At 41.5% G+C, this 16,541-nt stretch overlaps 1 protein-coding gene across 1 annotated transcript; it reads left to right on the top strand.

Moving 5' to 3' along the window:
• Positions 1-4,094: 4,094 nt before the first annotated feature.
• Positions 4,095-5,036, top strand: LOC112267399 (olfactory receptor 4S1-like). Its single transcript, XM_024445671.1, has one exon. It carries the CDS (start codon positions 4,095-4,097, stop codon positions 5,034-5,036), a length of 942 nt encoding a protein of 313 aa, XP_024301439.1.
• The last annotated feature ends 11,505 nt before the right edge of the window (positions 5,037-16,541 follow it).

Below are 16,541 nucleotides of genomic sequence, written 5' to 3'. Positions count from 1 at the left end.
CTCCAACTCGCTCAATGTTACAGGCTTTGTTAAAGGCTTGTTACAGGCTTTGCTACATCCCACTGGTCAAAAACTGGTTGAATCAACATTGTTTCCAACCCCCAAATTAAATGTGATGATGTTGAATCAGCGTGAAAAACTGATTGGATTTGAAAAAAGACATCAACGTAAGGGAATTTAGTCATTTGTTCACCCAACTTTTAACCTAAATCCAATGATATTGTGAAATGTTTGTTGATTTCACTTTGAATTGACGTTAGTTGACAACTCAAACAAATGTAAATCCAAATCTAGATGTTGAACTGACATCTGTGCCCAGTGGGATGTCTATGGGCTGGAAATTTGAATAACTTGGTCATGTAGTATAGTAGGTTTGGCTGATTATAGAAACATAATTACCCATCAGAGCACTGAATCTAACAAAGTCTCCACATTTGCGGGATGTTGTGGAACACTGGCACTAAACATCTCTGGGGAGCACAAGGGAGAAATGTAATATTGTTTAGAAAAGATATGCGTGTCAGCTAAATTCTTTATGATGGCAGGCATGCTTCTTTATGTTTGACTAGCGAAAACTCCCTAATTCCAGAATACCATTCACTATAAAACAAAGTCAAAGTCAAAGATGGATATGCCCATTGCCTGAAAAATGTGAACTTAGTTTGGCCATTTTTCAGCACGATAAAAAATCTTCGATGTACTTGTTACAGTTTATAGAAGATCCGGAGCACATGACTTGACAAGTCATTTACCGTTTCTGACAAATCACAAAGCAAATAAAATGTTATCCCATCACAGATCCTCACACTAAATACAAGCCTACTGCCTATCCTAACCGCTGTGTGAAAGCTAAGCAGGGATGAAACCATTTTGGGGGGTTATTTTTATTTGTGGGAAGGTTTTCAAGTCCAGGGGTGTCACGTTCTGACCTTAGTTCCTTTAATTTGTCTTTGTTTTAGTATGGTCAGGGCGTGAGTTGGGTGGGTTGTCAATGTTCCGTTTTCTATGTTGTGTTTGCGTTTGGCCTGGTATGGTTCTCAATCAGAGGCAGGTGTCATTAGTTGTCTCTGATTGAGAATCATACTTAGGTAGCCTTTGCCCACTTGTGTTTCGTGGGTGTTTATTTTCTGTGTCTGTGTGTTCCACACAGAACTGTTTCGGTTAGTTATTTCACGTGTTGTTTATTGTTTTGTTTCAGTGTTCGCTTGTTATAATAAAGAGCATGAACACGTACCACGCTGTGCATTGGTCCTCTCCTCGTCGTCGGAGGAGGAAGACAGCCGTTACAGAAACACCCACCACCAAAAGACCAAGCAGCGTGGTAACGGGCAGCAGCAGCGATCTCAAGACTCCTGGTCATGGGAGGAGATTCTGGACGGCAAGGGAGCCTGGGCATAGGCTGGAGAATATCCCCACCCCAAGGCTGAGCTGGAGGCAGCGAAAGCCGAGAGGCGGTGGTATGAGGAGGCAGCACGGCAGTTCAGCTGGAAGCCTGAGAGGCAGCCCCAAAAATGTCTTGGGGCGGCACACGGGGAGTGTGGCTAAGTCAGGTAGGAGACCTGAGCCAACTCCCCGTGCTTACCGTGGAGAGAGGTGGACCGGGCAGGCACCGTGTTATGCCGTAAGGCGCACGGTGTCCCCGGTGCGCAGGCATGGTTCTCAATCAGAGGCAGGTGTCATTAGTTGTCTCTGATTGAGAATCATACTTAGGTAGCCTTTTCACACTTGTGTTTCGTGGGTGTTTATTTTCTGTGTCTGTGTCTGTGTGTTCCACACGGAACTCTTTCGGTTAGTTATTTCACGTGTCGTTTATTGTTTTGTTTCAGTGTTCGCTTGTTTTAATAAAGAGCACAAACACATACCACGCTGTGCATTGGTCCTCCGATCCTCGTCGTCGTCGGAGGAGGAAGACAGCCGTTACAAGGGGGGTATAAATGGCGGAAGGTATCGTGGGGGATATGATGCAGGAAATATTACTATGATGGAGGATTTATCAATAAATGAGGAGCAAACACAGGAGAAGTTAATACGCTACATAAAAGTAAAACCCCTGGAAGGGTTTTCAGACCTGAAGACCACTGACGTCATGATTTGACCTCGTATTTTTCCGAGTTCCCAGTTGTCTTGAAAGCACCATAAGTCAGTCGAGTGAACTATCCCTTGACCTCATTTTTTATAACATCTTTGGTCTGACAGACACTTACGTGACAAACAGAATGCATTGTATGATGTCAACAAACATGGCGCCACACATAACTGGCAAATAGGTTAGCATTAGCTCATTATAATCAGCAAAACCTTCAAAAAAGTATTTTACACACATATGTGTGCATTACAATCTATGCAAGAATCAGAATGCATGATTTGTCACCAGTGTTTGAAAACGTGAATAAAACAGTAAATAAATTATGCTTCATACATGCATACGTTATGCTACAGTAAAAACGACAAGATATACAGAAAATATGGCACTTACTTTAATAGGAATGCACGCATGTCCAAAGTTATTATTTGTAGCTAAGGAAAACAACAATGAAGGCAATCCGGGCGCCAGCCAGAAAATGAACCAGGCGGAAAACGTTTGTGCAATGCCCGACTAGAGATGCGTTATGTCTTCATACTTGATCTGGACAAGTGCTTGGGCTCTCGATGAAGAGAGAAGTTTGTAAAGCCTAAAAACATCAATTGTCCACAACTGTGAAATTATCTACTTCATATGTGAATTAATGACATGGCGGAACACACCTCAATTTAAACTGTTGTTAGAAAATAATTTGAAATTGAGCCAGTTGAAATATAGCCTCTAGGTAATTAGCAGGCAGCAGGCCTTGGTTTGAGGGCAGCACAGGTTAACTGGCCTGTTGCATAACAATCACATTTTGGAACAGTGAGTGCACTCTGGCATCACGCTCATAAATAAACTCACGCTGGGGCAACCGTTAGAGATATTTGGAACTCACACGTGAAAAGGCTAATGAGTACAAGTACAAATGTAACCTATGTGGTGCTGTGTTGACTACCCCCACATGGAGAAAACGAGAACTGTGGGTTTTCACTGAATCTATCTAAATCATGAGGCTCATTTTTATTTCCTGATGTGCAGGAAAATTCTCCTCGACAAGAAAGAACTAATTACGATCCGACATCTGTAGGAGTTTGGCCATGCTCTAAACAAGTTCTGTTCAAAATGAAGTAAAGTGGCAAATACACTTGAACAACATTACTTTGAAAACATTGAAATTGTTGGAAAGCGTTAATATGATCTTGAAAAATATTACCTTGCTACATGAACGAAATACTGTTTTGGAATTGATCTCATATCTCATCTCATAATCGATCTTATTGACGTGGTCTCATTAGGAAGGTAACCTCCAGAGTGAGCAGTGTGTCTGAGGGGTTCACCTGTCTATCACTCCATACATCTCACACGTTGCTATGGCAGTTGAGATACTCAGATACTGCCCCTTAAAGGAGTGGTGCGGAGAGTGGAGAAGTGTCATACCTACTGTAGGTATGATCTGGTCTGCTCAGGTGGAGGTGATCTGCTCTGGCCCTCAGAAGAGAGATACAGAGACCATACAAATACACAGACCATACCAATGATCATCTTCAAGGAGAATTTAAGGAGAACTTGATTTGTTGTTTTTATCATTGATCAACCATACGAATGATAATCAATTATCTTTCAAGGGGAACTTTGAAGACTTGGAAATTACTTTGTATGATTAATCATCTAATTCCGTTCAATATTTGTTTTTTAACTTAGTTAAATTAAGATTTGTGAAGATTAAGAAACATATATAATGCTTCATGCACACCAGAATGTGATATATGTTGAATGCCAGACTGTATGCTCACCGCATTTTACTGTACTCTAAGTGGGTGCTGAAGCTGGGTGGTTTAGGGTTGTTCTGCAATCAAAATAATGTTCAACCTCTGAATGCCAACAACACTGTTCAAAGGAGAGATATCATTGTTGAGAGGCTGACAGACTGCTGTATGGTTGTCAGTTACTGTTAGAATATATATATTTTTTAAAGATAAACTGAACATTCTCAGGTCCTGTGTACACTAGCCATGTGTGCCTGCTGTCAATGACATTAGAGTTCAACTCCTCCCAGCAGATAGTGTTTGTGCTGCATGGACTGAACGTGACACAGACAAACAAACACATCTACTTCACATTTACTCTCATCCTATACATTGTCACCATTTTTGTAAATCTGATACTGATCGTTACCATTTTTCTGGAGAAAATGTTGCATGAACCTATGTATTTATTTCTCTGTAATCTGTGTATTAATGGTATCTATGGTGCTTCAGCTTTCTACCCAAAGATACTTTATGACCTTTTATTTGACTCTCATGTGATAACATACCCTGGGTGCATGACCCAGATATTGGTAATCTACTCCTTTGCTTTCTGTGAATTCACCAGCTTGACAGTGATGGCATATGACAGGTATGTTGCCATCTGTAAACCGTTACAATACCACTCTATCATGACTACTCGAAAAGTGTGGACACTGCTTCTTCTTACGTGGCTTTTCTCATGGCTAGAAAGTAGCATTGGGATGGGACTAACAGCTAGGTTACCCCTCTGTGGCCTCGACATCGATAAACTCTACTGCTCAAACTGGGCCGTCGTGAAGCTCTCATGTGTTGACACCACTCTGAACAACCTTTACGGATTAATTGCCACTTTTTCTCACATCTCTCAAATGATACTCATCCTGATTTCTTATGTGAACATCATCAAAGCCTCTTTGCGTTCCCGGGCAGAGAGGAAGAAGTTCATGCAGACCTGTCTGCCTCATCTGATCACCCTCACTAACTTCACCATATCCCTCACCTTCGATGTGATGTTTGCTCGCTATGGCAGCAACACCAGCCTGCTGGCCCTGAGGAATATCATGGCGGTGGAGTTCCTTGTTGTGCCTCCTCTGGTGAACCCTATCATATACGGGATGAAACTCACTCGGATTCGGAATAGAGTTGGACAGATGTTTAAACTTAAAGTTGCTGCCTTGACCTAATTTATTGTGGTGATGTACTGTAGTGTGTATCAACATATCTTTCTTGTTGATCTATTTTACATAAAGCTTGACCATTTGCATATGTTCTTTTTAATGGAAATTAGGAAGGAAAATGTGCATCTCGTTCACAATTAAACACGTACTTTATTTATTGAAATATTAAAATTATATTGGATCCATCAATGGCCTTCATCAGAAAAATATTTCAAGGACATGGTATAATAACCTTGGCCCACATTTGTTGTTTTAATGACAGAGAGCATTTGGCGCCAGAGTCATCTTCTTACCCTGACCAATTAAGTGAAATTAGCTGTGTATATGTCACAGGTGAGACAAATGCCATTTGATTACTTTGCACGTTTTAGCCCATGTACTCCTAATCTAGTGCTTGCTAATTGATTAATTGAGAACTGTGATTAGCACCCTGTTGTTCCATGCGAGAGGATTTACTCTGCCCAAAATCTGTACATGAAAAATAATCCCAAAGTGAGGAAGTTTTGTATGTACACTACCGTTCAAAACTTTGGGGTCACTTAGACATTTCCTTGTTTTTGAAAGAAAAGCACATTTTAGTCCATTAAAATAACATCAAATGGATCAGAAATACAGTGTAGACATTGGTAATGTTATAAATGACAATTGTAGCCTCAAGTCCTCAACTGACAGCTTTATTAAATAGTACCCACAAAACACCAGTCTGAAGGTCAACAGTGAAGAGGCGACTTCAGGATGCTGGCCTTCTAGGCAGAGTTGCAAAGAAAAAGCCATATTTCAGATTGGCCAATAAAAAGAAAATATATAGATGGACAAAAGAACAGACACTGGACAGAGGATATGAGACCCATGGGAAAGTGCAGGTCAGAGGGAAACTAAGTTGTTGAAGCAGACATTTGAGTTTGAAACTGTGGCAGAGCTAAGCCTAGGTTTTGCTAAGAGAAGTATTGCTTGGAGGAAATTATGATTTAAGTTGAGGTTGATGCCAAGATGCTTTCCCTCCACCTGCACTGAAACCTTTTTTTGTTTGTGTTATCCTCCCTCTGTGTTTGCTAAGCAAAGGCTAACTTAGTTGATGGAAGCTAAAATTGGGAGAGAAATAAATTCACTTGTGATCCTTTATCTGCCTCTGATTTTCCTTTCATGAATTTCCACTCAAGCCCATTCTCAGAGAACATGTGCTGCCTATGGTAAAACTGCTATTCAGAGCTCCCTATGCTCTTGGTGTAAACCTAGTGGTCTAGGATCAATGGTACTGAACTGAGTTTAGGCAGAGCCCCTCTTGGCCAGTGTGTGGCATATAGACCTACTGTATGCATGTCGGGCGAGTGAGGTAAGAAGTGCCATTTTTTACAGTATCTACATATTTCAGGATGTTGTGTATCCCCGGAAATAAATCAGAATTAATGTAAACATTAGTTTTGAAAATCAAGCTTGTCCCCCCTAAAAAAAAAGTCTCTTGGCACAAATAAGTTTAGTCACCGGACAGGGTAAGTTTGGCTCACCTACACATGTACTGAAGGGCATATTACCACTACCTTCTTAAAACCATATCTATGTTTATTTCCAAAACGCAACTGAAAACAAATGCTTTTTAGTCTTTTAATCCTATTTTAACACAGGCTTAGCACCTAACAAGGACTTTGTACTTTTTTAAAACACTTTTACCATAGGCCAGGCCCTGTTATTACCTCATAGCGAGAATGTCTTGCATTACACAGAAGAAAACTCTTCAATATGCTACATTTGCTAATGGGCAATTTACCCCAAGGCAATCATTTTGAATATATTATCCCACAAAACTACAAGGATGCACTCTCATTTTATGTTTAGGATCTCATACTGAAGTGTACAGAGACCGTTGTAGGACCTAACTTCCTTGCCACTTTTTCCATGTGGTTTCTGTGAGCGGACCAAGTAATTGGGCATCACTCTAAAGCGGAAAGGTGGAATAAATGAGTCAGGAGTAGGTTCTCTTGGTTGAACACAGTTCTCTATTGAGAGCATTTGGTCAACACAAACACTCCAACATAATCAATGAAAATCTCCCAAGAAAAAACATACATCTTCCCCAGATCAAACAGGAACACAATACGATTATCTTTAAACTACAACAAAAGTCACGGGATTGTCAGCCGTCTTAGTGGTTCTTCATGAATAGCTCCTCTGTCTCGGTGGCCATCTTCCAGAGATAGTTTTCACCCTCTCTGCTAGGTCCATACTCTCTCTTATAGGGGAAGGAGAATATGTCATTAGTACCATCAGCTGTGCTTAATTGCCTCTGGTTACCTTGTCTCCCATGCCTTGTTGGGCTACTATCCGTGAGCCCAGCCTGCTCTCTGGTGGTCCTTCCACATTTCCTTCAGAGACTCCATGGAATTATGACCTCTTTCTAAATATTTGTACAATTACACATTTTGTGAATGGTTTCCTAGAAACAAGGCTGGCTCATCTTTTCCCGACTCTCAACATACCCCACTCTCCCCTACTGTTTCTATCCTGCTGTTATATTTGAATTGGAACACAGTCTGCATTCCAATTTATCCCAAAGGTAAGGGAGGAGTTGAGGTCAGTTCTTCCACACTTGACAAACAATTTCTGTATCAACCTCGCTTTGTGCACGGGGGGCATTGTCATGTGTAAATAGGAAAGGGCATTCCACAAACTGTTGCCACAAAGTTGGAAGCACAAAATTGTGGAATCAAGTGGCCTAGCCCGAACCATGAAAAACAGCCCCAGACCATTATTCCTCCTTTTCATTCCCTCTGCAGTCTAACTCATCCCAAACCATCTCAATTGGGTTGAGGTCAGGTGATTGTGGAGAGCAGGTCATCTGATGCAGCACTCCATCACTCTCCTTCTTGGTCAAATAGCCCTTACACAGCCTGGAGGTGTGTTGGGTCATTTTCCTGTTGAAAAACAAATGATAATCCCACTAAGCGCAAACCAGATGGGATGACGTATCGCTGAAGAATGCTGTGGTAGCCATGCTGGTTAAGTGTGCCTTGAATTCTAAATAAATCACTGACAGTGTCACCAGCAAAGCATCCCCATACCATCACACCTCCTCCATGCTTCAGGTGGGAACCACACATGCAGATATCATTCTTTCACCTGTTCTGCATCTCACAAAGACACAGCGGTTGGAACCAAAAATCTTAAATTTGTACTCATCAGACCAAAGGACCTGTTACTCACCAATATAGATGGTTTTTCATTCTCCTGATAACATAATAGCCTAAATCAAACAAACAACTTTGTATCCTGTACTCATATTATTTATTACATTAAAATGCTAAATTAATTGATTACATGTAAAGTAAGCTGAGTCCTAAATTGACCGGACATTTCTGATGACCTCCTTAAACTCAGCTCCTCACTTGATTATTATACTTTATTATTAAAAAAAGTGTGCCATGGTGTGATATGCAAATAGCCACAAACACCTGGGGAAAATTAGATATTTTCGGAATCAAGACAACAATATAGTTTATATATTGAACAAGTTACCTTTTGGTTACGGACCCAATGCTCTTGACCGCTAGTCTACCTACCACCCCGTCACCAATGGACTGGGAAGGCTACACTCTCTCTCTCTTTCCTGGACACAGAGTCTACTCCTGAACTAAACCACACTGTCAATGGAGATTCTCCATTGAGAATATGTTCTATTCTAGGACCAGTCTTAATCTGGGTCCTGTATTCCAGTCCTTAGTCTTGTTCCCAACTGCTGTTAGGAGCCAGGTCCTGGGGGCATGGAGCAGTTTGGCATTGCTTGAACTTAGGGTGCGTGGAGGTTCATAGGGGAGAGTAGGTCTGACAGGTAGGCTGGTTCAATGCCATTAAGAGCCTAGTAAATTAGGAGAATTTTTAACCAATTTCTTTGAGGGACAAGTAGCCAATGGAGATCAGCAAGTGAATAAAAGGTATGACAATATTTCACAAATTAGCAAATGATTTACATGTCTGATTTTCATCAACCTCACCCCCATTCATTATTACACTAAACTAAGTACACAAAACAAAAATATAAACGCAACATGTAGTGTTGGTCCCATGTTTCATGAGCTGAAATAAAAGATCCCAGAAAATGTCCATACGCACAAAAGCTTATTTCTCTCAAATTTTGTGAACAAATGTGTTTACATCCCTGTTAGTGAGCATTCCTCCTTTTCCAAGATAACCCATCCATCTGACAGGTGTGGCAAGAAGCTGATTAAAAAGCATGATCATTACACAGGTGCACCTTGGGCTGGGGGCAATAAATGGCCACTCTAAAATGTGCAGTTTTGTCACACAATGCAGTGCCACAGATGTCTCATGTTTTGAGGGAGCGTGCAATTGGTATGCTGACTGCAGGAATGTCCACCAAAACGATTGCCAGAGAATTTTATGTTAATTTCTCTACCCAAAGTAGATGTTTTAGAGAATTTGGCAGTACGTCCAACCGGCCTCACAACCGTAGACCATGTGTAACTACGCCATTCCAGGACCTCCACATCTGGCTTCTTAACCTACAGGATCGTCTGAGGGGGATTCAAATAAGATTCAAATAATCTAAGCTTGATGATTAATTAGTTCATTATTTGAATCAACTGTGTCAACCCTTTTGGTCCACAGGACCATGTTTGGGAAACATTGCTTTAAAGGTTTGAGCGAGACGTTATCCCACTGACATTCTGAGAACATTCTAGAAACTTTAAAACATGACGTTATCCTCGGGACGGTAAGAGGACGTTCAGTACAGATCCCGGTTTGATCTCAGTATAATGTTATAATGTTATTATTTATTTTGATGTTCATTTGGGAACATCATGTTCCTATTTGTGTCTGACATGACGTTATCCGTGGGACATTCAATGACTACAAGGATACGTTTCATGATGGTCAATGGGATGTCATATGATGCTCCCAAGGGAACGCTCTTTTGGGGGCCTTTGTGTAATTCCCTGTAAGTCACCAGGATGTCACAGAGGACATTTTTGTGTCAGGACACAAAAATGTCAGGACATTTTAATGTCAGGACATTTTTAGGATGTTCTCAGGACTTTCATTTTACTAGTCAATAGGATGTCGCATGAAGGACCCAAGGGAATGTCTCTGGGGAACTATTGTCTAGTTCACTGTAAGTTACCAGAACGTCACTGTCAACGTCACTTTTTTAGGACGTTCTCAGGACTTTCATTTTACTAGTCATTAGGACGTTGCGGGATGGTCCCAAGGGAACGTCCCTGCAAACAAAAATGAATCTTTAGATCATCTCCAGAACGTCACAAAATAGTATTCTAAAGAAGTTAGGACGTGGCCTAGCATGAAGAGCAGGGTGTTATGAGTTCAAATCCCAGGTGAGGACATGTTTGAATAATAATTACTGTATAAATGAACATGCACAATGTAATCATGTATGTCAAATATGTGAGTTGAAAACAGTGCATGGTAAAATCACTGTGTATGGGGGGGAAGTTCCTAACATTGTCAAAAGACAAAGGGTTGTGACTGGACCAGTGGTTTGACTTGATGGGCTTGGCAACAGTAACAAGTGATGTATAATGAAACTAGGATATACATGCCCTGGGTAAACATGGATAATGTTTCTTTGCAACAAAAAATGTGAATGAGACAAAACATCCAGAGGAACCATGACACAATGTCCTAAAAACTTAGTTTTGAACTGTGACTATCGGACCAAGGCCTTCAGAGGGAACAAAAATATTTCAATAGCCTACGTTGAATCAAACTTTAAAAATCTAGAAATTAACAGACAACATAACATCACTTAAGGGCTGAAATCTGAAGGGAATGGCCAGCAGAGGTAGGTGGGATGGGATGAGAGAAACCAAGAGTTGGAATCTGGAACTGGAGATGAGTGAGAGTGAAGTTGCTGAGTGAGTGGTAAAATGATGGTAAAAATATAAAACTAAATAAAGACACTAAAAAGGAAGGTTGTTGGTTGGGAGCGAAGGGTGCTGAACCGGTGGCCATGAGGTTGCTGGTTCAGTTCCCCGAGTTAACTGGCAGGGGATTTGTCGATGTGTCCCTGAGCTGGGCACTTGACCGTGGTCGCTCTGGAAGGGAGCATCTGCTAGATGACTAAAATGTCATGCAAATGTTGAGCAGCTTCACTGCAGGTGGATTGTATATTTTAAAAGTCAATAAAAATACAGAAAATGAAAACACCTGCTGCTGCAACAGCCGTCGCCAGTGTCACATTAGTACAACACACACTAGCAACTAGCGTGGTGAGATTACAGCTTGCTCTTGCCACTGATTCTTTGCTCTTGCACTCTCAGTAGTGATGTGCCTAGACACGTCACTTGTTTTTTTTTAAATGGTTCCACCCATTGCAGGTCAAAATTATGTTGATCCATTCCACAATCCTGCTCTAATACAGTTGAATGGCAGGGAAAGTCAGTTGCACAACTTTATACCTTACCGGCTCGAATCAGCAACCTTTCGGTTACCCAGCTTCTGAAGACATAGACAATGGCTGGCTGAGCTAGCTAGATTTTTTTTTACCCAGAGACCAACAAAGAAAAATCCTGATTGGATATTTCCTCTTCAGTATTAACCATGCTCTTTCCAAACTGAACAAAACTAACTGAAGAGATACAATCGAAAGATCATTAAAACTATCGAACAAATGTAATAAATAGAAAATAAAAAAAATCTAAAAAGTAATCAGGGAAGCCCCCGGGATAAACTGGGAACTAGACAAAATCTCAAGACCACTATAGGCGACCATTTGTCGACGTTCCGGGAACGTCCTAATGACACATTTTTGCCAGCAGAATATAATTTTTCATCCAATTCTGAAAACTGTAGAAAACCAGAACTTTCCTAGAAAGGAGCCTTGAGGAACATCATACCAAAAGGGAATTGGGTTCCCTTTCATTAAACAGTTTAAATTCACATTACATAATTTCACAAATAGTTTCATCTTTACTCATTCATTTGATACAACAATTAGATACAAGCCTCATAACTGAGACTCTTGTATAAACAGAGTTATGGTAATGTGGCTGTATTGTGTCTCATGAGTTTCACAAACATTAAACGAAATGGACCGGTCGTAGCTGGATTCTTCCCTGACCGTGTACACCTTCTCCAAAACATGTACATTGTTCAGTTCTCAAGTTCTATGCTGGAGAAGAGGTTCCTTTGTTCTCCTGTGAAACCTTCTCTCTACACTGTCTGGCCATGAGGAAGAGAGTCTCCTCCAGGAATTTACGACCTGAGATAACAGCAGCCTGGTTGTAGGCGAGAGAGAGAGGGGGAAGACACGCTATTCCCGAAGAGGGCCACGTCATGACAGCTGTATTTTGTAACAAAGTACACTGATGCATCACAAGGCCCTCCCCTTCGCAACAAGTTCTCTCTGTCAAGTCGTCCGGCCCCAATACCTGCATCTTTCAGGACCTGAGCGCTGTAGACCTGATTCAAGAAGCGATTCTCCAATTGTAGTCTGTTTCCTGATCGCGAACTCTGCGGACTCTTTGGAATTGGCCATGTGGAATATTCTCTTTTAGCCTTTGGGGTGGAAGCTGTCTGCCCTCAGAATGGTATTCCCATTTTTAGGCTTCCTTATTATTGATGTGTGCAAACAACCTTTGTAATTTTTACTGATGTCAAGGTCCATAAAATGAATGATCCTTGATGTACTCCATAGTTAGTTTGATGTTAGGGTTAATGTTGTTAAGGTATTGGTGGAAGGACATAAGTTAATCTTCTAAAACAGACCAGAACAGGCAAACATCATCAATATAGTGTCCCCACCATATAATCCAGTCAAAGAACTGGTTTTTAGAGGGATCCAAAATGAAGTCATTTTCCCCATTTACCTAATGCTGTTAAGGTATTGGTGGAAGGAAATAAGTTCATCTTCAAAGCCAGACCAGAACAGGCAAAACCCACCATATAATCCGGTGAAATAACTGGTTTTTAGAAGGATCCAAAATTAAGACATTTTCCCATTTACGTAAGTACAAACCAGCATAAAGTGGTTGGAAATGGGTTCTGTCAGACTTTCATTACCACTAATGACTGGTTTTTCTGGGGGGGGGTTCAAGATTCTTGTGGACTTTTGGAAGAAGATAAAAAGAAGCCATACGCAGACTGTCATTGAAAATACATTTGAACTCATTGTCTGACATGTAGCCATTCTCCCATACTACTGTAGCGTCACCTTTGTCTGCTTTTTTAACCACAATCCGTCCATTTTTGGATAATGATTCAACTGCATCCCTCTCTGTCTTAGAAAGATTATATTGTGTTTGGTTAGAGTACATTTAGCTCTCAAACAGATTCTCCACACCAAAATTCACCTTCTTGGTAAATGTATTTAGTGTGGCATTCTGGACAATGGGAAAAAAGGTGGACTTGGGCTTAAAATGTGTTTTTGAGGGCACAGAAACTGCCTGACCTGAAACACTGGTGTCTGTAGTTGGAGAGATGTTTTGCTTGTACCAGGCCTTCAGATGTAGATTCCTGTAGAAATTAAATAGGTCAATCTTTGTATTTAATTAATTAGTTGTGTATGTGTTGGCAAAGGACATTACTATGGAATAGATGGCTCTCCTGTTGTTGGCACTTTGCCCAGTCATATTCAAGGTTGGAACAACCTTCTAGCTATGAGTTGCATTTTTGATAACATTGTGGCGGTATTTATTAGAGAGGTGTAAAAATAAAGATTTTGTTCGGGCGCCAGGCAAGTACTAACCATGCCGAAAGGAAAAGAGCAGAAGAGAGAGTACCACTACCACACCCACAGACATCAGCAGAAGAGACTGTCTAGAGTGTAGCCTGTTTGCCAGATAGCCAATTGAGAGAAAAAAGAAGACACCATATAAAACCCACGTCACAGCACAGGGGTAACCCCACCATTAATACCTCATACAATAATAATAATAATAATGGCAGAGCAATTGAACGGCAACTTCATAGAAACAATTTACATGAAAGAACCAAGTCATCAAGAGAGGGTTTGCAATAATCTGTATTACCTTCCAGTGGAGGAGTGCAGAAAGTATGAATGTGGGGGGTGTTCATAGACAAAACAAAGGCCTTAAAATGTCCACAATCCTCTCTGCCACATGTCATTAGTACACCCCATCCCAATACAGTTCAAATACAACACACAACTTGAAAGCAACCTCTCTTTTAACTAAAATGTCAACCCAAATACTTCTGGCAGGGCAATAATAGTCCAGCGATAATGAACATCAACGGGAAGTGCATTTGAAAAATAGAACGTTTGCCAGCAGTGTACAGCAGTGGAACGATAGAGGGAAAAGAAAGAGAGAGAAAGAGAGATATTTGCTGTTGACTTTAGGCTTGCAGTTGTACTGTCTGACCATCTGATGGTTTGTACATCAAAGCTTCACATCAATGTTGCTACTAATCCATGCGATCCATAACTGGTGCAGTCCCAAACGATAACAACCACGACCTAGAGAGGTCACACCGATGATTAAGTTAAACACTTTATAAACTAAACACGCTGAAAACAAACAGACTACTGCAGCATAGCACACACAATCAAACTGTTGCGCCAACCAATAGCTCCCTCCCAGAGAGCTGAAAGAGCTGTCTTTTATGTCCTCCTTCCTTACTGCTGATGCGCTCTTAAAGTGGCAGCGCACGGTGAAGGATCCGTGCAGGATTTCGCAACAACATATGTACAATATTTCACTTTTTAATGTGTATAGTATTGCTTATTAGGTGTTGTCCAATGAACGTTGTAACCAATCCCTCTTCATTCTTTTTTAGATTAGATTCAACTTTATTGTCATTGAACAAGTACAAGTACAGTACAACGAAATGCAGTTAGCATCTGACCAGAAGTGCAAATAAGCATGCAAAAATGTACAACTGAAACAATTAGGTACAATGTATGTTATTAAATGGGATGTATAAATGGCAAGTACAAATGTGCAATGAAGGCAAATTGAAAGTGCAAGCAGGCACTCAACTGGAATGCAGGAATAGCAGCAATGAGGTTACTGAGGTAGACATGTACATGTTCAACTGAATAATGTCCTGAAATCAGACTATGCAAAGCAATGTCAGAGTCCACTAGTACTGTGAAGAGTGCAAAGAGAGTAGTGCAACAAGGTCCCTGAGAGGCAGTACTAAGATGTGGGCGGGTGGATATGGCTAGTGCCGTGTCACAGAGTTCAGCAGCGTTACAGTAGCTGGAAAGAAATGTTCTTGAGCCTGCTAGTGTGGGAACGTAGAGACCTGTACCGCCTGCCTGATGGTAAGAGGGAAAACAGTTTGTGGCATGGATGTGAAGGGTTCCTGATGATGCCATGTGCCCTACGCAGACACAGCTTGTGCTGGTGGTCTATGATGGCAGGGAGCCGGGCACTAGTGATGTGCTGGGCGGTTTTCACCACCCGTAGCAGGGCCTTACGGGCGACCACGGAGCATCCGCCAAATCACAGTTTGTGCAGTTTGTCAGAATGCTCTCGACCATGCAGCGGCTAAGATCTTGGGAGACAGGTGTGCCTTCTTCAGCCTCCTCAAAAAGTACAGGCGCTACTGCGCCTTTTTGACCAGGATTGAGGTGTTGAGGGTCCAGGAGAGGTCCTTTGAGATGTAGACACCCAGGAATATAAAGCTGGGCACACGCTCAACCTCAGTGCCATCAATGACAACTGGGGCGTGGCTGCAGCTTTTAGACTTCCTGTAATCCACAATGAGCTCCTTGGTTTTCTTTGCATCGAGGGCCACGTTGTTGTCAGAGCACCATGCAGCCAGATGCTTGACCTCCTCCCTGTAGGCTAACTCGTCATTCTCTTTGATCAGGCCTACCACCATGGTGTCGTCTGCAAACTTGACGATGGTGTTGGAACCGTGTACAGAAACGCAGTCATAGGCGAAGAGGCAGTACAGGAGGGGAAACAGCACAAAGCCCTGTGGCACACCAGTGTTCAGGTTCAGGGTTGAGGAGGTGAAGTTATCTAACCTGACATTCTGGGGTCTGTTGATTAGGAAGTCCAAAGTCCAGTTACAGAGAGAGGGGCTGATCCCTAGGTCCTGGGGTTTGGTGACCAGCCTAGAGGGAATGACTGTATTGAATGCTGAGCTAAAGTCTATGAACAGCATTCTCACATAGGTTAACAGTTAACCACCTAACTGAGGAACTCAATTTAACCTTGCGCAATACCCTAGATGCAGTTGCACCCTAAAAACTAAAAACATTTCTCATAAGAAACTAGCTCCCTGGTATACAGAAAATACCCGAGCTCTGAAGCAAGCTTCCAGAAAATTGGAACGGAAATGGTGCCACACCAAACTGGAAGTCTTCCGACTAGCTTGGAAAGAGAGTACCATGCAGTATCGAAGAGCCCTTACTGCTGCTCGATCATCCTATTTTTCCAACTTAATTGAGGAAAATAAGAACAATCTGAAATTCCTTTTTGATACTGTCACAAAGCTAACTAAAAAGCAGCATTCCCCAAGAGAGGATGGCTTTCACTTCAGCAGTAATAAATTCTTTGAGGAAAAGAT

Source organism: Oncorhynchus tshawytscha, linkage group LG14 (genome assembly GCF_018296145.1).
Source record: "Oncorhynchus tshawytscha isolate Ot180627B linkage group LG14, Otsh_v2.0, whole genome shotgun sequence".
In the NCBI taxonomy this organism is placed as follows: Eukaryota; Metazoa; Chordata; class Actinopteri; order Salmoniformes; family Salmonidae; genus Oncorhynchus; species Oncorhynchus tshawytscha.
Note: the sequence above shows the minus strand (reverse complement) of the source record. Positions and strands in the feature narration are given on the sequence as shown.

Coding starts and splice junctions, on each gene's coding strand:
- LOC112267399 (XM_024445671.1), top strand. CDS start 4,095: ATGACATTAGAGTTCAACTCCTCCCAGCAGATAGTGTTTGTGCTGCAT.